This window comes from Diachasma alloeum, unplaced genomic scaffold, assembly GCF_001412515.2.
Source record: "Diachasma alloeum isolate Michigan unplaced genomic scaffold, Dall2.0 Dall_scaffold_00280, whole genome shotgun sequence".
NCBI classification, from domain to species: Eukaryota; Metazoa; Arthropoda; class Insecta; order Hymenoptera; family Braconidae; genus Diachasma; species Diachasma alloeum.
The window spans coordinates 574,241-599,067 of record NW_021680419.1 but is presented as its reverse complement, the minus strand read 5'-3'; the positions used below and the strand labels follow the sequence as shown (position 1 = coordinate 599,067).

Genomic DNA, 24,827 nt, shown 5'->3' with positions numbered 1-24,827 from the left:
TCCCCCCCCCCCCCAACCATTGTCAGTCCCGTGCTTTTAATTCCAGCCAACAATTCTCAAAATGTCTGAGGAGACAAACATCGGAGGGGGTCAGGACGAGGAGGAAAAGAATTCCGAGGGTCCCCCTCACCTGTCTGAGAATCTCTCCGACGAGATAGCCAGTATGTGGGAGATACCGCAGATGTATCAATTTTTGTGTCTGGCAAAGGAGACACTCGGTATACAACACCTGTCGATGTACGAAATGGAGAGAATGCTATTAATGCCGAAGGCATCCAAACAACTCGGCAGTATCATGACATCTCTCTTGTCCCCACCAATGCCAAAATCCAAACTACGAACTATGCCACCGATGCCCTATCAATTTTGGACGAATTTGCTGGCACAAAAGGCACTCGGTTGGTTCAAAGTTTATCAGGTTAAGGAGGGAGACAGTGTCAAAGTTTTGGAGACAATAGGTGTTGAGCCAGAATTTTGGAAGATATTTCCCCAGCCTGAGCTCATAAGTGAACGTAAATTCGACAAGTTGAGCCTTAGGGAGAGAGTATGGCTACTTAAAACAGTCTGTGATACTTTGATCCACTCGCGACGATCGCTGCAGGATGAAATTGTTAGAAATTATTTAGACGACGACAGTGAAATGGTACTTGGCAAGGATAGACACGGTGCCAGATACATTTATTTTCCAATATTCCTGGATAACGATCTCCGTGTGTATCGTCACTGTCTCGATAATAAGATTTTACTGAGTCTTAAACATGGAAAGAAGGAATCCAAGCCGAAGGCTGAAGTGGCGAGTGAGAAGAAAATGGTTAAGAGGAAGAGGAAGAGTTGGAGGTATGGGAAATTGCCGACTAAATCGAAAAAACGTGCAGCTAAGAGTGATAAAGAGAAGATTGAGCTGACTGAGCAGGAGGACAAGAACGATGATGGGGGGGAGGTTCAGGTGGAGGATAAGGAGAAAGTTGATGAGGAAACGAAGGAAGATGGAAAGGAAGAAATTAACGAGGAGGAGGAGAATCCTGGGGACAAGAACGCGGTTGAGGAACCGAGGGATGAAGAGAAAACTGAGGAAGCTGATGTGCCAAACGCTGAACCGGAGGCATCTACTCAAGCTAAGGATGGCCCACCTCCGCCGGAGGAGCAGGAGACTCAGTCCCTCCGAGACGATGTCTCCAATTGCTCGAAAACAGATGATGAGAAGATTAACGAGAAGCGGGCTGCGAGTCCAGTGCTTGCGAAAAGTCGATCGGAGGTATCGAAGAGCGATGATGAGAAGATCATCGAGACTAAGTCACCGAATGTCGAGGAGGAAAAGGTCGAGGGTTGTGAGGGTATCGCGAAGGAGCCGGAGGAGTCAACGACTTCGGAAAATAATATTGGCGAATGCATTAGTGACACGACTCATAACGCGGACGATAGCAATACAGCTGATACGGAATTGAATAGTGATACGACGAGGGCTGCGTCGAAGAGGGAAATTGAGGAGTTCAAACGTATGATAACGGACCTGGGGGAATCGAGTTTCCGGCTGGTAGCTGATAGTTCAGACGCGCTGAGGGATCTGGTGGCGTGCTTCGAAGCCCAGAACTATCCGGAGGGGCCTGTAAGCCACAGAGAATACTAGAAATACCATTAATCTCTTGTTTTTTGGTAATTATAGCAGAGAATTGATGTGATTGCAGGAAACGGTGGCTTGCGAGGTGCAATTGATAAAGAAACTCAATGCCTTGATTACGGAGTTGGAGACGATTGAGGCGACTCTGAGGCAGTCGAAGATTGTGGCTAAGGAGAAATTGCAGGAGGAGTGGAACAAGTTTCAGGACGGGTAAGTGATGTGCTATTTGTTGTGTGTCGGTATTATATTTATCGATGATAAATTCATGACAGTGATAAAGAGAATGGGGGCCAGCCAGCTGATGGGGAGAAGGGTTCTAATACATGGATTATTGGATCGCAGGGCTGTCCTTTGCTTGCTAACGGTGACACGTTGTCACAATCCAGCATGGAGGGACAACAAGTCACTGAGGGAGGAGTGAAAATTAAGATTGAGAAGAAGGATCCTGATGAAGAGAGCAATGGTAGGTGTTATTTTTTTATTATACATTCTTTTATATTAAAGGAAGATTTATAATCTTTTAAATTTAAGGATATTCAAGTATTTTTTGCAGTTCGGTACAGACCACACTATAGATTCAACCATTTTCAATCATCAAATTTGCCAATTAAATGGCGTGAGAAAAATTTTGCATTTTTGCAATTTTTCCCTCAAATATCTCCTCCCAAAAGTCCCAATCTTGTCTCATAAATTAACCCTGCCCTGAGACCGCCATCTCTTCCACCTTGCAGGCTCAGAGCGTGAGACACGCCGAGTGCTGCGTCGCCGAGGAATCTCCTCCTACCTCGAGCCGTTCTTCACCTCCTCGGAGGACTCGGACCCGGGTGACCAGGACAATTGGCCAGGCTTTGAGTCACACCCCACGCCGACAGGCGCGGTATCCCCGCCAGTGGAGCCAATTGCTCCTCGTCCCCGTCAAACCGGTGAGGAGTCCACCGCGGAGGACTCCGACCAAGACTGGATCCTCCCGGGCTCCCGGAAACGCCGTCGAAAGCGCTCAACCCCAAGTAAACGCAACAAATCATTGCACAATAAATTACAGACAATAAATTCCCACGGTTCAACAACCCTTCACCCAGCGTCGGATCCAATAATCAGTGATTCAAAAATCCGAGTAAATCCACTGAATAATGCAGCCCCAAATCGTCCGGTGAATAAAATAAAAATAACCAGTGTCCATTCGGAATTGGATATAAAGGACGAGGGGCCAATAATCGATACTGTTACCAGTGGTACAACTGATAATTCATCGAACAGCGGCGTACAGCAGAACTACGTTCTAGTCAATACGGGTAATGGTCCTGTTAATTACGTAGTGATGCCCCAGGATAATCCCCAGCAGCAAGCACCATCGATGATGTCAGTTGTGCCACCACCAGTGCAACAGCAGAATTACATACAGAGTTATATACCGGGCCCTGGTGGCTACATTGTGCCCCACATGACGCAGTATCGTTCACCCTATCCCAACTCCTCGAGCCTCCAGCCAATGATCATTCAGGGGGGTCAGATGATGCAGCAGCCGTACATGCAGCAGCCCACCAGCAATTATCTGCAGTATCAGCAGGTGATGCCACCAATGACTGTGTCGTATCCTGGGGGAATGCAGGGCCCAGTCTCGCAGTCGATGGCAGGCCCTCGACAGCCAAACAGAGACATTCAGATTCGCGCTATTGGGCCACAGCAGACGAGGCCACAGCATCCGGTCGGGGCTGTCATAAGGAGTGCTTCGGTACCCTTCAGGGGCCCCCCCAGGCCTCAGGTGAGAGGTCGAGTGCCCTCGAGTCCTAGGATTCTTCCGCGTGGGCCCAGACCTGCTGTGAGGCCCCAAGGCACTGGGAACAACAGAAATGGGCCCTCGAGTGCTGGTAAATCACCTGGGAAAACCACTTCGTTGATTGTACTCAGTGACAGTGATGACGAGATTGAAATGATTATCACTGAAAAGTCTGGGACTGGGAGGGGGTCGACCCAGAGGGGCCAGGGGGGCAGGCAGAAGCCGGTGATAACGTCTGAGGTTACGGTGCCGGGGAAGAGTGTTCTGTCACCGCAGATTATACAGCGCATGAATCAGGGGGGAATATCGATAACGCCTATTAAACCGAAAACAGTGGAAAAACCCACTATTGGTGGGGGCACACAGCTGGTTGTTGTTGTTAATGAGACTGGGAGTCATTATGCTCTCGCACTTCCCAATGGCAGTAAATTGATACTTACGCCGGAACAAGTTGCACAAATTCGGGCTTCCAATGGTGGCAAACTTATATTGTAGATATGAGATTTTTGGAGGGGGCAGGCTTGGCGAGCGCGGAACAGGTGCGTAATATTTTTGGGGCGATTGATTTTAGTTTATTGGATGGGGTTTGAGGGGGTTTTATACTTTAGGGCTTAAGTTTTCGCATTTTTTGTGGGGATGAAGGAATGAAGGGAATTTTAAGTTGTCTTTTAAGTGACAAATCACATTTTCGGGGAGAAAATAATGAGTTTTTTTGGAAATTAGAACGATTCGAATTTTTTTATTTATTCTTTAGGTAATGAAAGGATTACACAGAGTTCGATGATGGTTTTAAGAATTTGATCGCAACGCGGGCGATGGAGGTGAAGAAACAGAATTTTTTTATGTACAGACTTTGGTGAATTTTATTTTGGAAAATCGGTAAAATGTCGGTAAAATGAGAAACGCGAGTCGTTTTTGAGAGTTATTTGTAATGTCTTTAATTGAAACTGTTTTGAGGTTCTCAGTCAAGTTCTCTGGTGATTTTGGGAAATTGAAATTTATTTTCAATTTTTTAATTTATTTTCAAAATTGTCTTTTCATGAAAGAAAATAACTCTCTTAATCATTGAAAAAAAACAGAAATTGTTCGGAAAAGTGTGAATGATGAAGGAATGGTCAGACAAGTTGTTCACAATGGCAGTTTACATTTTTTTTTCAAGAATTTGATCGCAACACATGCGATGGAATTGAAGGAACTAAATTTTTTATGTACAGACTTACGGATTTTATTTTAAAAAATGTGTCTTTAAAATTAGGAAAGCAAGTCGTTATCGGTGAAAAGAACGAGAATTCTGCAGAAAATTGTAAATAGTAACGAATATTCTCATGACTTTGTGGAAATTGAAATGAATGAACTAAATTTTTCTCGTATACAACCGTTCATTAAATTTATTCTCAAAATTGTAAATAATAAACCAACAGGCAGACATACTCACAATTTCTGCAATTGAAAAAATGTTCAAAAAATTTCAGTCAACTTCTTTAATCATCAGAGAAATTAGGGACAATAGCCTTTACAAAATGAATAAACATGATTTTTCTAACAGCTTTTTATGAAATTTATTTTGAAAATTGTCTTTAAAAAAGAGAAAATAACTCTTTTCATCATTGAAAAAAACGAGAATTCTCCCAAAAATTGTAAATAATAAACGAACGAATGTATCAAAATTTTTAATTAGCTCCTCTGATTATCAGAGACTTTAGTGATAGTGTTCACAAAATTAAATAAACGAAAACTTCCTTTGGCATTAACTTTTTAAATTGTCATCAGAGTGAAGAGAATTGCACGAATTATTTTTCATGAAATTTACTTTCGAAACTCTAAAAAATGAAAAAAGAATAATAATTAAAAATATATTCAAAATGTCTGCAATGGAAAAATTTCCGTCAACTTCTCTGACCATCAGAGAAATTAATCGCGACAGGTTTTTTCTCACACAGCTTTTTATGAAATTTACTTTGAAAATTGTCTTTAAACAAAAGAGGGAATAACTCGTTATCATTGAAAAAAGGAGAATTCTCCGAAATATTGTCAATAACAAGCGAAAAAATGTATCAAAATTTTGAATCAGCTCTCATCATAAAAAAACGAGAAGAGGGAGTCTATCGCAAAGAAATTAGTCTCAGCATATGCAAAATTAAATAAACGAAAAGTTCCTATGGGATTAATTTTTCAAATCGCCATCAAAACCGAGTGAATTCCACGAAATCCTCTGATAAAGCGTGAAGGTCATGTCAGCACTCTGAATATGAAACATTCAGACATATTTACATCATCAGAAGAAAACTTGTTCAATTCTGATTTTCAATGCATCACTCTGGTTTCACTTTGATGTGGACTTTTTTATCGTGGTCCAAGAATTTAGAGAGCCTGGTACCGTTGTACGGGGTGTCACTTCCAGGCGGATGCAGTCGCATCTGTAAAAATTTACAACACACGAGTATTAATAATTTTTCCATCCGAGGGGATCTGCTAGGCACCTAATAGCACGATAATACGCTCTACCTTCATCACACAAGTAACTTTAGCGTGAAAATTTCGAGCGCTCAGATATCCTAATGGATCTCCTTCGGCGTGAATGAATACATTGCAAATGTCACTGTTTCAATTGACTCAATTCAATATTCATATGAACAAATAATATTTATACCTGAGTAATTACGTACCACCTGCGCTAGATGTACGAGTCCAATGGGTTCAGCTAGTATATCGCAAATGCAGCCGATTTTTCTCATTCGTTGTACATAAATTTTTTGTACGGTGATAATTTAGAAACAAATAAGTTGATAGATACTACTAGAGGATTGTATATCGAGAGAAAACGATCGAATATCATAAGAGTAATTTCTTCAGCCGAGAATTACTGAGTAAAAAATTATTTCCCTTTCTGAAGAAGAAAAGAACGAAAAAATTTGTTGAAAAAGTGCTAAAGTTTTTATTAGTTTCTGACTGATTCTATTGAAAAATCGTTCAATCGAAAATATTCTAGAGCAATTGCTCGGCTCAATTTTTCATATATTTTTTGCTTGATTTTTTTAATGAAAGGAGAAGAAAATGGAGTGGAGTTGGAATTGCTGTTAAAAATGTTTCAATAGAAAAAGTTGCGTCAAGTTTTCGAGGGATATCTCGAAATCTAAGACAGATAGCGACATTTTCGTAATGATCTTTTTTATAGAGCAAATTGAGAGCTACAAAAAAGGTAATGACAAAAAATTTGCTATCTGCCTCAGATTTCAAGATATATTCTTTGAAAATGAAATAGTCGAAATTGACTTGAACGGTTTTACCGCTTCGCTACTGATTTTCTGTAAAGTTTTCTGGTGCGTGAAGAAAATCTCACTCTAACGTGAAATGTTCATGTTTATGTCATGGCATTTCACGGAATCCTTGTCCCCATTCGTTCTCAAGAGACGATACATTTGCCTGAAGAAATCAGTTTTGTGATATTATAATCGTTTCTCTCCCCGTATACGAACATTTATGGAGAATAAGGTATGAAAATATCCCACAATACGAAGGAGAAATTGTATCGACATTCAAATAGAGTAAGAATACATCAAACTATTGTACATAAACTACTTTTATAGACTACAGAAACTCGTTTTAAGTTGATTATACTAAATTATTAATTCAGGAATGTTAGCATCGCAAGCAGCGTTATTTTGTTATGAATCAGTAGTATTGCATCCAGTTACAATCAATAAAACATGATATTACTTATATCCAGTTAAGAAATAACACATCACACTGTGAATTAATGTCTAAATTGTTTTATTTAGTTAATTATTCAGAAGATTACTAAATATATTGCTCTCTATAGCCCTTTTCCAAGGATTTCCAGAGTTTCATGGACGAGTTATTCATTTTATTTCTGGAGTTAGATAATCAGTTGTTTTATTGCGAAAAATCTGGCGATATATCGTCGTTGGAGATGGCCTTCTCAGCTTCCAACTCCTTCAAGCGTTTCTGAAACGAACAAAACCAGCACCGATACAGGCATGAAAAAAATTAATATAAAAACCTAGGGATTTCTCCAAGAAATTCTATTGAAACTGAACAAGAATTCCCTCGAAGTTCTGGGAGAATTCTATTAAAAATTTCATTTGTTTTCATTGCGCCATCTCTGTAGGAAATTATGCACGTTCACTGCGTCATTTTGTTGACAGATATTTGATTCAAAAAAAGGAATAGATTTTTATTTTTCTTTAGAAATTTTTTAGCTTAAATATTTGTTTCTCATAATAAAATCCGAGGAATAAATATTTCGGTCAATCATGCCCAAGAAGTTCTATAGAAAAGTTAACGTCTATAGGCTTCACTATAAACAAATGTCTATTCAAAAACATACGGGGAAGTTACATAATTTTCAATAATCGGGCGCGAAAAACAAATACAATTTTTGAATAGAATTCTAATAAAAATTTGACAGAATTTAGAATTCTATAAAAATTCTCTTGAAGTTCTATTAGAATGTTATTAATTTTTTGCGTCATTTCTATAGCAGTTATTTTGTTAAAACATAATTGATCAAAAAAAATTTCATAGATTGTCATGTTTTTCATAATATGATCTCAGAAAAAAAATTGAGAAAGCTCAACATCTATTCATTTTTCCATAGACAAGTGCCTATTTAAAACCGCACGGGGAAGTTACACAATTGTCAATAGAAAATTGGCGCAACAAAAATAATTTTTGAATCGAATTTTAAAAGAAATTCATCACAGAATTTCTCGGAGAAAGCGCTAGGTTATTCTATTGAATTTTTTCACACGTGTATAACTATTAAAAGCGCTCGTTGGCGAATTAATCGATCGTCAGGGGTTTCTCTCCATCGAGACTCAACAGATCGTTATGAAGTGGCAAAAAGGCTCGTGTGCGGGGGGCATCGAGGGCATGTTCATCCTGGACTTACCATGATCCTGTACTTCTCTTTACAAGCGTACTCGGTCTCATCAACGTCATTGTAACAGTCACTCTTGTAATCCTCGGGGATCGGTCCACCCGCGAACTGGCAGAGCCTCGACAGGGGTTTCGCTCTGACTATCATCTTCTCGAAGCCCGTTGGCTTGTGCTGGGGGCAGTAGAATAGATCTGGGGTGTTCTTATCGTATACTATGCTCTTTCGCATCATGTCGCCGGCGTTTACCGTCATCAGGAGGGACTGGAAAAGAAGGAAATTGGGGGGGTTTCTTCCTGAACTACACTGAGAGAAAAACAAACACGTTGTCAAACAAGTCTTGTTTGGGCCAACAAAATCGCTAGTTGAAAATTGCCGAAAAAAAATTTGTTCGGTTCGAATTTGAAAGTCTCAAACATGAATAATTGTTCTGCTTTCGACAGCAACGAAATACTCGGTTTAAGAGACGGATAATTCACACCAGACGGTGCCTTTTCAGGATGAAAATATCTCATACAGAGGAAAATTTATCCCTTGTAATACCACAAGAGCTTCAAAATTATCGGGTATTTTCCGATAGGTTCGTTGCAAACAAACGATCGCGTCAAGTTTTCCAGGTTAAAAAATCACGAGTGCGAAGCACGAGTGATTTTTCCTGAAGAAGTTGACGACTTCGTTTGTATGCAGGGAACCTTGAGGAAAATACCCGATTAATTTTGAAGCTCGTGTGGTATTCGGGGGATTATTTTTCAAATCCAAATGTCGAGCAATATAATTGGACCATGAGACGAAACTCACAATTGAGAAACGAAAATTGTATAATTAATACAACGACACAATTGAATTCAATCTGTCAGTTTGACGAGGGGTTAATTCGACTGCATGATGTTTTGTTTTTTATATAGCAACTACCAGAGAAAATTATCAAAAAATTATCAGTTGAAAACCCTGTACTTGTACCACGCGATGTCGAATGGGCCAATTATATTGCCCGATATTTGGGTTGGAAAAATAATCAACTAATATTTTATCCCTAAGTTACAAGATTGCTATCATATCATTATTATTGTTTCATTTAAGGGTTCATTTCTTGTCTGCGATTATTAGACAGCCGAAACGAAAAACTACTATCCCTTGATTTCGCATAAAACAAAGATTTTTCGGGAGCAAAATACGTATCGGAGTATCGAATAACGAAGGGGTAGTGCTAGAAATGACATTTCTTGCGTCTACAGAGAATGCAATTAAATATTACTCCCCTCAAGATGACAATTCCCTTCTAACAAATACTAAACGAAACGAATCCCTGATCTAATTAAGGAACGATATTTTCCATCTACGATGGAAAATTGAGCGAAAACAAAATTACAATAACGTGAATAATTCGTAAGATTGATTTATAATAATTATGTTACATTTCGGTTCGCCCTCGGAGGATTTTTGCATCTCAGAGAAATGAAATGCTCCAATTCATCCAGAATTTGGCGCACTTCTCTGATTCAAAACGAGTCCTCAAAAAACCGAAAAACCCTCCGTTAACTCTTTAATCGCGAGACAGTCAAAGTGCTCTCGTCACCTTGAAAATAAAAACTTCAACTTACAATGAGTAGCAGCGCAATACAGCATTGCCTTCCGTTCCCTGCAGAATAAAAAAAGAAACTGCGAATTAGATTAAAACTCCATTAACTGACTTTGCGAGTAAAAAACGCCCCATCTCGAAAAAAATTAGCATTTTAATCCGCTTTCTTCTGGTCAGACTCTATTTCCAGTGTACGTGAAATGAATCGAGCAAAAGAAACACGGCATGCGATAGTGATTGGGTCCTGACGGTGAAATCCATCACCTGCAGAATCCCTGGTATTGTGTACACTATCTTAATAGAATTTTCCCAAGACCCATTTCGATTAATCTTATGCTTGTCGTTGACTCACCCATTGCGCCCAACTCTGCCGTCAAACTTTGGTAAAATAAAAAGAATAAATAAAAATACAAAAGAAGTATTAAAAAACGTGACGAGAGCGTCGGAATCTGACGCAGTCTGACGCTCGACTGATCCCGCGAGTTGTGAGCATTGAGTCAGGGGGAAAGGAGAAGGAGTATGGGTGGGAAAGGTGCCGTTATGTGGTATATACACATGGTACAGCTCACCTCAAAACCGACAAAAAGGTGTATTCTCACCTTGAAGAAATGCCTTTCCATTTTACCCACCGAAACTCCAGAAAAATCCAATTTTGTTTCTCCTGAAAATTCAAATTAAAAAAAACGGGGGGAAATTGCTCTTGTATTGCATATGGTATAGTTACTTTGCGCATTCATTGTTTATTTCATTTTGTTAAATTGAGTAAGATTTGTTTTTAACTAATTTTGTCATCGTTATGCTTATTATACCTTTTTTCTATTCAACCGATTGTCTTTTTTAAAGTTCTGTCTCTCCTCTCAGCGCTCCGATAAAATGGTAATAGAAAATTGTTATTTTAAGTTATGGCGATTGATGGGGCTCAATAATACCTACATTTGAAAAAAAAATCAATTTCATTCATTCGTTAGCGAAAAATTGAAGAGAAACTGTGTTACATACGTAAAAATTGCATTTACGGACTTTTTGAATCACCTTGGATCGGTATAACATAAATAATCCAAAACTTAAATTTTAACGATTACAACACACGGAAAAATTCAATAGAAAAACCCAGCGAATTCTATTGGATTTCAATTGTAATGTTCAATAGAAAATGTCAGTAGAATTAGATTTTTTATTCTATTGACTCATTCTATCGAGATATTTTCTGTAGAATTTCTTCGGCTCAGCTTTTCCAAGTTCTTTTCATTCAATTTTTCTTTTCTTATCAAAAAAAATCAAACAAAAAACTTCAAAAGTTCGAGCGGAGGACGTTCTGTGGAGAAATCAAATTCTCTCGATTTTTTAAATAAAATATTTTCTATTGAACATTTCAATAGAAATGGCCAAAAGCTAATAGAAATTGGATAGAATTTTCTAGCGAATTCGCTAGGTTTTTCTGTTAAATTTTTTCGTGGGTGAAAGCTTCCATTCGGAAGCAAAAAACAAAAAAAGGAATTATTTCTTCAATTTTCCCCGGCGAAATAAACTCCCGAAGAAATAAACGTCTTTGATCTTTGTGGAGGCGTCACACGTGGGACTTTGATCATCATCTCACGTATTTCGGAGGAGAGACCGTAATAGGATAAATGGGATGGGTCTGAATGTGTCGGTGTATGAGGGCGTCAGGTGACATGGTTGTAGGATTTTTTGGTGCTGGAGGTGGACGATGAGAAAGCGCGGGAAGGTGAAATTTTTTATAATATACCTCGTTGTGATCTTGACAGTCTGCAGATTAGCCGTGGGAAGACACAGGTTGCTTAATCCAGGTTTAACTTGTTTATTTCACGATTGCAAACTTCTTCATTAACCTAACAGCGGACTTTTAAAATGGGACAGATTGGGGCGACGAGGCGATGAAGCTGGGGATGAGAATGTCGGGAGTGTGTTGTTTGACAGAAATAATGCTGGAAAAGTTTGCTGGGAAGTTGAGGAGCTCATACTTCTCAATAGTAGACACATCTTTCAGGACATTCTTCCGCAGGTTAATGGACATTTTCTTCATCGCGGATACATGGGTGAAAAATTTAATGGGAAAATTTAATGGTTTGTCTGAGGAATTCTGTTGAGTTTCGAGATAATTTTAGGGGCCATTTTCAGGCCAATTTTAGTAGAATTCTTGGAGAGTTTCAATAAAAATTCAATGGAATTTTTCAGCAAGTTTTCTTATTTAATTCTTTCACACGTGATAACTCACGAGTCACGTATGAAATAATTTAAAGAGAAACCCAGTGGATTCGCTAGACAATTCTATTGGATTTCTATTGAACTTTGTTTTAGCCCAATTTTATTGAAGATTTTCACAGTTTTATTACGCGATTTTTTCTGTAGACAATATCCGATGGAAAATATTTCATTTGAAAAATCAGTAGAGTTTCATTTTTCTATAGAACCTTTTCTAATGACACATTTTCCATAGGAACTCCTTGACGTGAATTTTCTATTGATTTTATCTACAGAATATTTTCCATTGAACATTTCTATTGAAAAACGCGCAGATTAGCTGCAGAAATTTCCAATGGAATCGGTCAAAAACAGATGGAAATTTCAAGAAAAATCCCATAGAATTTTTCAGCGAATTCTATAAAAAAATTTTAATAGATTTTTAATAGAAATTCAATAAAATGTTTTGCGAATTCTCCAGAAAATTCGCAAAGTTTTTCCATTAAATTTTTTCATACGTAATAATTTCAGTAACAAAGTCGTAAAACGGTTTAAGTCGATTTTGACTATTGCCCAGTTTTTAGTGAATACCACGGAATCTAAGGGAGATAGCTAAATTTTTGTCAAAACCTTTTTTGTAGCCCTCAATATGCTCTAGAAAAAAGGTTATTACGAAACTTTCATTATCTCCTTTAGATTCGGAAATATTCTTCAAAAACTCAACTGAGAGATGAGTCGACTTGCCTCGTTTTACCACTTCGCTACTGATTTGTTTTAAATTCAGATCAGGGTAATTGACACTCGTAACGACACTTACATCGGTCTTTTGATGGACTACATGGACATATGTCTGGAGGCAGTAAGGGGATTAACTTCCGGGAAGACTAAGCATTTAGTTTTAAAGGCTCTAGCTGACACTCTAGCCGGCTATCTACGGGTTTATATCCTCCCCATGACAAAGAGGTCCTACTACGCTGGTAATATCAAGTATCGAAAAGCTAAGAGGCTGTTTGATCTTTACGACGAGCTCAAGGTTTTTTTACGGAGTAATGGAGTTGGATGGAGAAAACCCAGAGAGTTTCATCAGCATCTTGATGTTACAGCGGTTGATATACCCCCCGGGAAAAGTGATCAGGACTGCACGGGATTGATTCTTTATCCTGGTAAAAGCTTCTTGTCTGTCGAGTAATTAATATCTGCCTTTTATTTCGGTTTTTCATTGGATTTAAGACGCTTTCCAGGCCCTGATCGATCTGTACAAGTTCCCATGCCTTATCTCGACGACGAGAGTAATCCTAACAGGTCCTTAATTATTCTGGCTTATTCCTTTGTGTTTTTTCAACGCTACAACGAGATCAGTCGATTTAATTTTCATTTTATTTTTATTCGGTTGGCTTTTATTGTTGTTTAAACTCAGTACTTTTGAAGGCGAGTTGATTCAGCTTCTTTTGTGGTCAACGTTTGACTACTCAGTTTCCAGTCAATTTCTTCCAATGGAAAGGAAATAGATAATTTACAAAAAAAAATGTAAAAAGCCTCTTCATTTCATTTTACTACTTTTTTCAAAATATCGTAGAACTAGAGGAAGAAAGTAAAATTTTTGTGAAGACGCAGGAAAAAAGTGCATAGAAAAACCTAGCGATCTCGACCTGAATTTTCTATTGATTTTTTTTTTCTATAGAATATTTTCTCGCCCAAAAACTAATATAAATTTTCAGCGAATTCGATCAAAAATTCTATTGAATTTCTAATGAAAATTTTATTAGTTTTTCATCGATTCGATTGGAGATTTCCGTAGCTTTATTACGCGTTTTCTTCTATAGACAATGTCCAAAGAAAATATTTCATTTGAAAACAGTAGAATTTGATCTTTTTCAATTTTTTCTATTGACACATTTTCCATGGCAATTCCTCGCCGTGAATTTTGCATTGATTTTTTCTACAGAATATAATTCGCTAGTATTTCCCATGAAATTGTTTTGTGCGTGAAAAACCTCATGAAAATGTTCTCAACTGATCTCGTTTTATCACTTCCACCACTGCACAGTAACAATTACAATAACATGATATAATTGATTAGCATAGCACTTCCATTTGAAGTGGCAAGTCTGTCATCGCTATTCAGTGAAGAATCAGCATTTGTTCTCGTCAAGTATTACGCGGCTGGAGAGAAGTGCCTCTCGTCCCGATCGACAAAGGGACAATTGGAAATATTTCAAAGGCAACTTTTTGATTGGATTCAGGAACACGTATAAAACATGAATTTTTAAATGAAATAGTTTGTGATGCTAAATAAGAAGACAAGTTGAGGTCTCTCGTATTTTCCCCCCGCTGAATATGAAAGCCCAGAAATTATATTGGCTAAAAGTTTACCCGAGGGATTTACCAAAGCGTGAGACGATAATTGCATTTCTGGAACGCTAAATTTTTTGGTTCCTCGGGCTTAAAACTTATCTTCTTATTTCCACTGAAAAATAAAGTTTTCAACGCTTTTATTTTTAATGTATCTGAAAAATGAAGGTGAATCAACACTTGGACGAGGAAAAATGGTATCCAGCGTTTGGCGGGGTTTTAAAAATAACAGCGAGTCTGGAAGCGGCAGGTGAGACGCCCCTCAATTTTCTTACATCAAAAGTTTTTACATCAAGGATGTAATAAGCATCTCATCTATTCCAAAATTGGAAGCGAACGTATTTCTTATGAAAAATGAAGCTTCAATTTTTTTCATTTTCGAGGATTCGATTGTTTTATACAACTTTCTCAAAATTCTATTGAGATATTTTCTAATGGAATGACAAATTTTCGATTTTTTTTCATTGCATTTTGATTTTGTTTTCATCAGAAAAATCAAATAAAAAAACTTGGAAAAGTTGAGCAGCGGAAAATCTATAGAAACAGTCAAAAGAATTCGATTTTTCTATTCAACTTTATTTATTGAGATATTTTCTATAGAATTTTGCCGGGTCAAATTTTCTAGGTTTTTTGTTTGATTCTCTTGATGATAAGAAAATAAAAATAAAATGAAAAATATCTCTGCAGCATAAGTTGTATAGAAAGATGAAATTCTGATTTTCCAAATGAAATATTTTCTATCGGATATTGTCTATAGAAAAAAACGCGTATTAAAACTGCGGAAATCTTCAACAAAACTCGCTGGGTTTTTCTATTAAATTTTTTCGTGCGCCCCAAAAATAAAACTTTTTCCATCTTGCCAAGGTGTAAAACCGAGTAAAAATGGTGGACATCAGCCGTCGCCGAAGAATTTCGGTGGCAAGCCCATACCGAACATCCTCCCATTTCCCCCCATGAATACCCAGTACGAACTACTCGGAAGAAGAGAACTCGTTATTGTAGCTGTTGCAAGTGCACTACTAATTTGGCTATTACTCGGGATGAGTCTTATCTGCTGGAAAATTCTGGCAACTCGCTCGTCCAACTCCCCGGAAGACACTCCGTAATAAACTCCCCACCCGCGTTCCACGAAAATTTTCATAATCCGCATGCCTCTGCACCTAGGGTCGCTGTCCTCTATGAAAACAGAAAATACCCGAGCCCAGATATCTCCTCGCCGTCGGAGGGTGGAATTTTTACGCGCGTGAAAAAACTCTGGCGACGAAAATCATCATCCGTTCCGCGCTGTGAGTGCCCATCCGAGGAGGACGATGAATGCGATGAAGAAAGATGTCTTGGCTCAGTGAGCTACAGTACCGATGAAATAGACAGACAAATGGAGAATAAAAGACGAAAAAAACGTACAAAGTTTACATCAGTGCCATCGAGTACCACCCAACGTCGATCCAATGGGGTAAGCTCACATCCATTGAAATCAATTGTGACACATTTCCCCCGATCTCTCATTTTATTTTCCCTTCTTCGAATGACGAAGAAATCCTACTATTCAACGGACGAGTCGAGCACTGAGACGAGGGAACGGAGTCCTTAACATTCACGTTAGAAAGGAGCATTGAAAATTTGGTAAATAATAAGAAAAACGTGAAAATATTCGTCAGTCTGATGTTGTTTTCCCCTTTTTATTGTGGCTGATGACCTAAACCGGGTGATATCTGAGAATTGTGGTCCTTCATCCCTCTTTATTCTTCCTGCAGTACATATGAAACAGATAGACAAGTGGAAAATGAGAGACGAAAAAAACGTACAAAGTTTACAACAGTGCCATCGAGTACCACTCAACATCGATCCAATGGGGTAAGCTCACATCCGTTGAAATCAATTGTGACACATTTCCCCCGATCTCTCATTTTATTTTCCCTTCATCGAATGACGAAGAAATCCTACTATTCAATGGACGAGTCGCATCCCCGTATCCACGTAAAAAAAATTGTCTAGGACCACAAAATTCTGCTAAAGTTTTCAATAAAATAGTTTCCATTTTCCGTAAAACACCCACGCAATAAATTTCCCCTCAAATTTCAATAGAAATCCCCTAGAATTTCCCATCGATTTCGCTGCATTTTCCCGAAACTTTTCCGCGCGTGCATTGAAATCAATCGCGCCACAAAGCCCGAATCACCCCCTCCTCTAATTTCCCCTTTTCCAAATGCCGCAGAAATCCTATTCACCGAGTGGAGCTCCCCCGAGTGGAGAGACGACTGCAGGCCCCCAATTCCCCCAAAAAAGGCATTAAAAATTTGGTAAATAATACGAAGAAAACCGTCAAAGCATTTCTCGGGTTATGAAGGCTATATATAAATTCATGAAAGGCCAGGCGAGAGGACGAGGGGTGAAATAAGGAAAACGGAAAAATAAGAAAAGCCCGAATGCACGGCCGGGGGAGAGGAAGTGAAAGAGATTGTGTCGGGGGAGCGATGCGGGGGGGATGAATCTCGTGGAAGCCTTGGAGGAAAAATGACAAATGGAGCGCGCAAGGGTACAGTCCGCCATCTGGAGGAAACTCAGGCTGTGGGTGGGGGAGAGCTATAGAGTGAGCGAGAGCTTTTACTGTCAGCTTGGGCTCCACCGGCTTCTCCCAGTGCTCCGCTACACGTCGAGGCGAGCGCATCGCCCACCGCCACCCATTCAAATTGACTTATTCACATTTTACCGGGAGAAAGCCCCATTCGATCAAAACGACACGTGAGTGTGTGCTATGACACGTGGGCACCGAGGCCAAGTCACCAGGATCAACAGCCCTCAGACAGACCTTTTTACCGATGATTTAGTCATTTTTTAAACGATCATTTACTAAGATAACTTTTACGAGAGCATTAATGTACAAATGAATGATTTGAGATGATGTGATTAAACGGTTTCACCACTGAAAGGAGAGGAGGAGTTGATGGGGGGAGACTTGCCATGTGTCCTGAATAGTCTGGCATACTTCACCTGTTCATTGTGAACTGTTATACCAACGAAATGCACGTTCAACTGTATTGGATTCTCGTCATTGTCTCGATACAACTTCTCGCCACGTCGATAGGTATGTTATGGGTAGAATAAAAAAAGGGGAAAAATCAATGTTTGTGTTATGAATTTCCCGGTGGGCGGGAGGGGGTGAAACGGGGGTTTGTTAAACATTATTTGCAGAAACGCTGGGTACGGTGTATCGAGGTAACTAATGAGGAGGTCAATTAATTGGGAAACAACGTGGGGTATCAATTACCTGAGCATCGCGTTGTGCACGTTATGATGAACATTTTCGGGGGTTTAATTGGGATTTTTTTTTTCGGCGAGAAGTTTTGCATCTCTCGGGGGAGTGGGGGCGGGGGAAGATTTTAATTAAAATACATTTGAAAAATGTATGAATTCAGGGGTTTTGCGGGGCCGAGAGTGTCGGAGGGAAGCGTTGGAACAGAGAACTGGTTGGAAACGACGTGTCAACGACACTTGCGGGTTTGGGGTCGTGCACATGGCACCCAGCGGTGGTTAAAGGCCCTCTCTCTACTCGTAGAGTAGAGTATGTTGCATAGTGAGTAGAGAGTGGAGAAACACCGTTGGGGTTTTGTACTGAAGCGCGCGCTTATGTATCCCAACGTCGTGTCCCTATCGATCGACATCCAGCGAGCGTGCTATTTTAATTAGTCATATTCCTGAGGAAAAGGATGTGCGTGGAGTTGGGACGTCGGGTTTACCCAAAACAACTCATTCTTGGGGTTGGCGGGGGATATTGCATGGGGGGTTGGGGCCATTTCTAGGGTTCTCTTCGTTGGGAATGGGATCGCGTTGCAATTTTTAAGCAACTGTGGATGCGAGAATCTCATCCCTTGATAATTGAGATTATTTGAGATTTTTTGGTTCTTCTGGGGGAGTTCGAGTGGAGCTGATGATATCTGAGGATTTTTTTCCGTTTATTTTTCATTTTTTAAGGGTTACGTAAAGTTCAGGGACAAATGTTTCCGCTGATATTTTTCCAGTTAAATTCAAGGGAACCAAACGATTTTGAAGACTTGATTACTGCGGTTTTTATTTATTTTTTAATTTTTTCGTTTTCATTATTATTAATTTGAAGGTCTATGGAATTGCGGATTGATTGTTACATCAACAGGACTATTTTTCCTCAATTTCTCTAAATCTTCGAAATTTTTCTATTTTGGCTGACGATAGCTGAGAATTTTTATCGTCTGTTCTGGGTGTTATTGTTAATCTGCGAATTGATTCTTATTGAGTATTATTTTTCAAGTTAAAATTGAGGGAACCAAACGATTTTGTGGACTTGACTACTGCGGTTTGAATTTTTTGTCGTTTTTTGTATTTTCATTATTATTAATTTGAAGGACTATGGGATTGTAGATTGGTTGTTACGTCAACAGAAATTTTTCTATTTTGTCTAAGTATCCCTATCGATCGACATCCAACGAGCGAGCTATTTTAATTAGTCATACTCATATTCCTGAGCAAAACAACTCATTCTTGGAGTTGCCGGGGGTTTTGGGGAGATATTGCCTGCAGGCTTCTCTTCGTTGGGAATGGGATCACGTTGCACTTTCTAATCCCCCTGTGGCTGCGAGATTCTCATCCCTTGATAACTGAGATTATTTGAGATTTTTTGGTTCTTTTTGGGGAGGTTCGCGTGAGGCTGATAATATCTGAGAATTTTTATCGTCTTTTCTGGGTTTTTATTGTTGATCTGAGGGGCTGGAAAATTGTGGACTGGCTGTTACGTTAAATTCAGGGCTAAATGTTTTTTGTAAAATCATTTTTCAACTTAAAATCAAGAGAACCAAACGATTTTCATGAGTTGATTATTGCGATTTGAGTTTTTTTGAAAATTTTTCTATTTTTATTATTGATTTGAAGGACTATGAGATTGTGGATTGACCGTTACATCAACTGCACTATTTCGCCTGAACTCCTTCAAGATGTCTCAGAGTTTTTTATTTGTCATCAGTATAAGCTCCTTGACAAAAGCACTCGCATTATTACCAGAGATTTCTGCTTTCTCTGATGTAGTTCTCCTTTTTTTGCGGTTACTGAACTAAACGGACGATATCCGAGAATTTCGGTCTTCCATCTCCCTTTACTCTCGATTCGTGTGACTACGATATCATGAATTAATTATCACGTAAGCCTCACAGAGAAATAATCCTCCAATCCCAAGTTGCGCATGAAGGCAACTTCCCCGTTCATAGACGATACCCTTGAAATTTTTCGAGCACACGCGACGCTCTGACTCTTCGCCGAAGTCCTCCTGACTGAAACCCGAGATTCCTATTCTTCTGTTTCTTAATCCTCACAGATGAACGAATTCTCGTAAATGTTGTTCCCTTGACAACCGAGATGCTTCTAAACTCAGTCAGATGCCATCCGAGAGCTCTCGGCGTTCTTTGTTCCCCGTTTGCCTTCATTAATTGTCGAATCAGCTTCAAAGACAGCCATTCCCCCAACAAGCGCACCAAGGCACCTTCTCCGTGGCAATACTATTCTTCCTGAACTCCTTCTCCGCCTCGATTCCCCCGACAATCGTATCCTTGAAATTCTTCAACTCTCCCTCGGCACCCGGGACACTCTGACTCCTCGACGAGGTCCTCCTCCTCGAGGCCTGTGAATTCCTACTCTTCGGCTTTCTCTGTCCCTCCACCGAAGGCGTCGACACCCTCTCCGATTTCTTCCTCACCCTCTTCTTCTCGGGACTGGACTTGGACGACTTTGATGACTTTCCATCGTCCTTACGAACCTCCTGCCCCGAACTAGTACTCGGCGTCGGGCTGGGACTCTGCGTCTGCGTCTGTGTGTCAACCCTCGGTGGTGGCGGTACATCCGACCAAACAGGAAGGTACCCAACGTCCCGATAAATCGTCTTGTCTGGCCTCGGTGTGTACGGACTCAGAGAAACGGGTAAAGTCAAACTTTGGGGATTCGGGTGCTCGAAGGATGTTGCCTGGTACTCCTGCAGCTGCAGCTGTCGAAGTAATCTACGATGTCGGCGATCGTTGTCCAAAGTCGGTGGGCATAAAGTACAATCGAGACGTGGCATTTGCGGTGGTATCTCGGGTGATTTTTCAGACGGCTGAGTTAGATGTACTCGCAACTGGCTGCGAAACGCCTTCGGGCTGTCCTTGGAATTATCAGGTAAGCTCTTAGCAGCTAAGCCACCTTTGATCGTACTCTCTTCCCTAAATAAATTGGACTTCAACTCTTGACACGAGTGTGACAGCGTCTTGGCCAAGTTGTCCCGGGGATTTGATAGCAGATTGTCAGAACTGTGCGAATTGTGTAATTGGTTTGGTACTGCTCCCGACACACATATATCCGGCGATGTCTTCTGCGCTCCGGCGTTATCAGGGGCTAATGGGGGGGTCAACCCCTCTGGTAATACTCTTGAACCAACAGAATTTGTCCTCGGATTCACATCGAATATCGCTTCCCAGCCCAGTCGGGGGACTTGAGGAGCATCGTTGCTGATTAAACGCTGGGTACTTGGGGTTGCCGGACGGCAGACAGATTGATCGTTTACGGAAGGTAGCACTGGACACTCGGGACTGTATATCCAATTAAATGTGCGCCCGGCCAAGGAACTATCCTCCCTTTTCTGGGATATTTCGTTTGTTATAGTTGACTCGGGTTTAATTAATTCTCTGTCATCTTTTTTTAGGGGGGTCTTATCGCGCTTGGTTTCCTCCTCCTCGGTTACTGTTGATAATTGATCGAAATCTACGTGCAGCCGGTGAATACTGTTCATTTTCTCAGTCGAGAGCTTTTGATTCTCGGCGTTTTCCAGGAGCTCATCTTGGATTGAGTCAGGGGTTAGCAGCTTTTCGGGGGCCTTCGGGGACTCGCTTATGTTGTCGTCGTCCGCTTCTTCTTCTTCTTCGTCGTCGTCTTCCTCTTCGTTCGAACCGCTTGAACAGTCGTCGCTGAAATCCTGGAATGAAGAGAAATGTCGAATCATTCTGGTCCTTTATGAGATGGGCAGACCCTGGGCATCTCGTTGTTTTCGTAATATTTAAGGATTTTTACCACTGTCGTGTTGGATTTAGAAGTTTTTATACAGCTTGCATTTCCCCAATTTTCAAGTTATTTTATCATTACATTCGCGAATTTTCATTCAATTCTGTTTTGTATATTAATCCAGTTTTTGAAGGCTTCAATCATTCTCATCTTAAATTGAGGGAAAAATTTCTTACTAATTGTGGACATTGAAAATATTATTGATTTGAAACTCGAATAGTTAATAATTTCAGGCAATAATTTTAGTCGCTTGGATTTTTATATTCTTTGAGTGTTTAAATCATCGCATCAAATTAACAGTGAAATTATCATTGTGAGTTTTCGATTGAAGAGTGAAGCTAGAGGTAAACCGAGTTGTTCAGTATTCTAAGAATTTTTATTTTTAATTGAGAGTGAAGTTTTAGTAGTGAAAACTAAAAGGCGAAATGATTTTTTAATTGGAGAGCTTGCATTTCCCCAATTTTCAAGTCATTTATTGGCGATTTTATCATTATCTTGGCGAATTTTCATTAAATTCTGTCTTGTATATGAATCCAGTTTTTAAAGGCTTCAATCATTCTCATCTTAAATTGAGGGAACAGTTTCTTACTAATTGTGGAAATTAAAAATTGTATTGAATTGAAACTCGAATAGTCGATAATTTCAGGCAATAGTCGCTTGGATTTTTACTCTCTTGGAGTATTTAAATCATCTCATCAAATTATCGTTGAATTTCTTTAAAATTCTGCGATTTTCCAGTCATGAAATTTATTCGAATTTCACATGAATCAAGTTCTTGATTATTTATTCAACGAATTATGCCTCCGAACTGGGGATAAAATTTTGTATTGATATCAACTTAAATTTTAGAATCAACTCTGAAAATTAAACATCGCATTGAATTAAATTTCGATTGAATGAAAAACTCGAGCCAAAACTATCGTGCATTTTCACAATTTTTCCCTCGAACATTCGTCGCTGAAATCGTGAAATGGAGAGAAACCGTCACATTAAGGAATGATTAATTTCCCCGATAAGATGAACAAATAATTCACGAACCTCGTCGTTTTCACTATCCTCCCTTGACTTTTGGCTCTTGAGTATCTCCTCCAACTTGTCGTACTCCTCCCTCAGACACCATATCTCACGTCTCAACTGCTCGTTTTCACGTCTGAGCTTCTTTATGTCATTGTGACCTGAAACACACGTATTTTCGAATATTGCGAAGTTCAGAGTTGATACTACACACATGAAGAAATTTAATAGGAAAACTTGGCAGTTTTTGCGATCAGAAATTCTATTGAATTTTCTATAAGAATTGTCTGGTAGGTCTATTAAAATTCTATTAAACAATTCTATTTGTTTTTTTGCGCCATTTTCACAGAAGATTATGCAACTTTACCACGTCGTTTTGTTATGAGATATTTGATAGAAAAAAGTCAATGGATTTTCATCTATTCCTTATAATAAAATCTAAGAAGCGAAATTCGGAAAATTCATTCCCAAGAATTCTCATAAAAAAAATTCCAGCAGAATAACTTATCTAGAAAAATCAACATCTGTGGAAATTTTTTAATACAATCGGCGCAAAAGACAGATATAAATAATTATCTTCTTTAGATAATTATAGGCAATTATAATTATGATAATTCATCAATAGAATTCTCACACATTTGCAATAGAAATTTAGTAAAATTTGCTCTTGGGTTTATTTCTGTAAAAAATCATGCAACCTTACCGCGTCATGTTGTCAACAGATATTTGATAGCAAACAGTTAATAGATTTTTACTTTTACACAGAGATTACTGGTTATAAATTTTTCAAGTCTTTTCCGCTGTTTTTTCCTTTGTTGTTTAATAAAATCCAAGAAAAAAAAGAAAACAATAATGTCCGAGAATTTTTATTAAAAAATCACCACAGAATAATTTGCGCACGACGAAGTCACATGAATTTCAATAGAATTGCCTTAAGAAACCAAAAGAATCTTTAAAAAACCTTAAAAAAACTCCGTTTTCCTATTAAATTTTCTCACACGCATCCGCCCGGATTATCCCCCGCATTAACATTTCACCATTACCGACCACCAGCTATAAACCCCGACGAATCCCCCGATTCCCCAGCGACCACAACATGAGAAATTACTTCGATCGAACGACTTTTTAATCCCCGAATTGGCCAAGCAGTCCCTCAAATATTGTTCCATCGAGCCGTCATTCTATTTCCGTCCGCCAAGCGAGATCGCGAAATACCCCAGCCCAAACCCCCATCCAAAAATCTCGAAAGCCCACGCGAAAGCCCCTCAAACTCACTCTTCTCAAATCAAAAACTCCAAAATTTCCACAATAGAAATCACCTTGAAGATACTCAAGCCCCTTAAGGATGTTTAGCCAGTGCCGGTAATTGTCAGTAAATATGATTTTTTCGATGTTCAAGGAAAATTTTGTAATTTTGTTGGCTGATAGTAGAACCTACAAAACTAACTTTATTGATGTTTAAAAAATATTTATCGCAATAACATCGGCAGGAATAAATAAACAAACTTTTCCTTATACATGGGCTCTTATGGGATTTATGTTCAAACTGATAATTCACTTACTAGAAGACTCTAGCAATAGAAATAAAAATAGGAGGTAATCTGCAAAACGATACTGAACCAAATGACCAGAGAAAAATCTGGGGTACCCGGGCAAACAGAGGAAATATCTGAATGATTCTATCCCATATAATCGCACGTTAGCGCATGCATTTGGGACATTTTGTCTATTTTATTTCTAAACAATGAGCATGGGTTGGTGGATTGAAATTTCTACCAAAGTGAAGGGAATAACTTCATCTGACAGTTAAAAAAAAATCAATTCTTTTTTGAGTAATTGCGGTTTTGGATAAACATCCTTAAAAAAACCATAACGAACGTACTCTGAAGCTTCTTGTTCCCGCGAGCTCTGTCCCTGTCCCTCCTGTGCATCATGAGTCCCTCTCCATGCGCGCATTTTATCAATCCCAGATCTCCGCCAGTCCGGTTTATTTATCCGCCGTTAAAAAGCTCCGTTAAACCCCCCAACAAAATCCCCCACACATGGACACCACCGAATACTCCAGAATAACTGATAAATCCGTCTAGGACATGGGAGCGTGCAACCGAGAACAACCACACAGCGATCAGACCGCTGGGGCATGTAGCAGCAGCCCAAAAATACAAGATACACAAGTGCGCATTAAACGGGAACACCAGATGTCCTCTTCCCTTTAGCATCACGACCTCGTAATCTATCTTTTCTCGATGATGACGAGTGTATCCGCCTGATACCACGGGCCTCAACATTTCCGATTGGCGTTTCCACAATCATCGCCCCCCCCCCCCCCCCCCCC

At 39.4% G+C, this 24,827-nt stretch overlaps 4 protein-coding genes across 6 annotated transcripts in view; 2 read left to right on the top strand and 2 right to left on the bottom strand.

The window, feature by feature from the left end:
• Positions 1–24,827, top strand: part of LOC107038367 — a 48,543-nt gene that overhangs the window by 10,167 nt on the left and 13,549 nt on the right. Inside the window, exons 2-4 of the mRNA XM_029126128.1 lie at positions 47–1,606; positions 1,686–1,828; positions 1,891–2,081. Coding sequence (XP_028981961.1) covers positions 62–1,606; positions 1,686–1,828; positions 1,891–2,081 — 1,879 coding nt within the window. The 5' untranslated portion in view covers positions 47–61. The remainder of the gene's footprint in view (positions 1–46; positions 1,607–1,685; positions 1,829–1,890; positions 2,082–24,827) is intronic.
• On the bottom strand, positions 7,150–10,408 carry LOC107038366. The gene is made up of 4 exons (XM_015257420.1): positions 10,224–10,408; positions 9,894–9,931; positions 8,308–8,556; positions 7,150–7,361 (listed from the first exon to the last, which is right to left on the bottom strand). The coding sequence occupies exons 1-4, from the start codon at positions 10,225–10,227 to the stop codon at positions 7,290–7,292; spliced, it is 363 nt and encodes a 120-aa protein (XP_015112906.1). The 5' UTR covers positions 10,228–10,408; the 3' UTR covers positions 7,150–7,289.
• On the top strand, positions 11,580–16,016 carry LOC107038365. The gene is given in 8 exon segments (XM_015257418.1): positions 11,580–11,676; positions 11,746–11,894; positions 12,858–13,375; positions 14,154–14,322; positions 14,594–14,675; positions 15,290–15,527; positions 15,590–15,878; positions 15,960–16,016. Coding segments are annotated over 8 exon segments (1,599 nt in total).
• LOC107038364 (apoptotic chromatin condensation inducer in the nucleus) overlaps positions 18,496–24,827 on the bottom strand; it is an 8,509-nt gene continuing 2,177 nt past the window's right edge. For 2 of the 3 annotated variants that reach the window (XM_015257415.2, XM_015257416.2), the window contains exons 3-4: positions 22,517–22,653; positions 18,496–21,392 (exon numbers count right to left, since the gene is read on the bottom strand). In XM_015257415.2, coding sequence (XP_015112901.1) covers positions 19,893–21,392; positions 22,517–22,653 — 1,637 coding nt within the window. In that variant the 3' untranslated portion in view covers positions 18,496–19,892. Of the gene's footprint in view, positions 21,393–22,516; positions 22,654–24,374; positions 24,794–24,827 lie in introns of those variants that run through there. The other variant, XM_015257417.1, reaches the window with a different exon arrangement.

Excerpts from the sequence above, each read along its gene's own strand:
- LOC107038366 (XM_015257420.1), bottom strand. Across the intron at positions 8,557-9,893 it reads GTATTGCGCTGCTACTCATT|TCCCTCCTGATGACGGTAAA; the intron begins GTAAGTTGAAGT and ends CTTCTTTTCCAG. Across the intron at positions 7,362-8,307 it reads AAGAGAAGTACAGGATCATG|AAACGCTTGAAGGAGTTGGA; the intron begins GTAAGTCCAGGA and ends TGTTCGTTTCAG.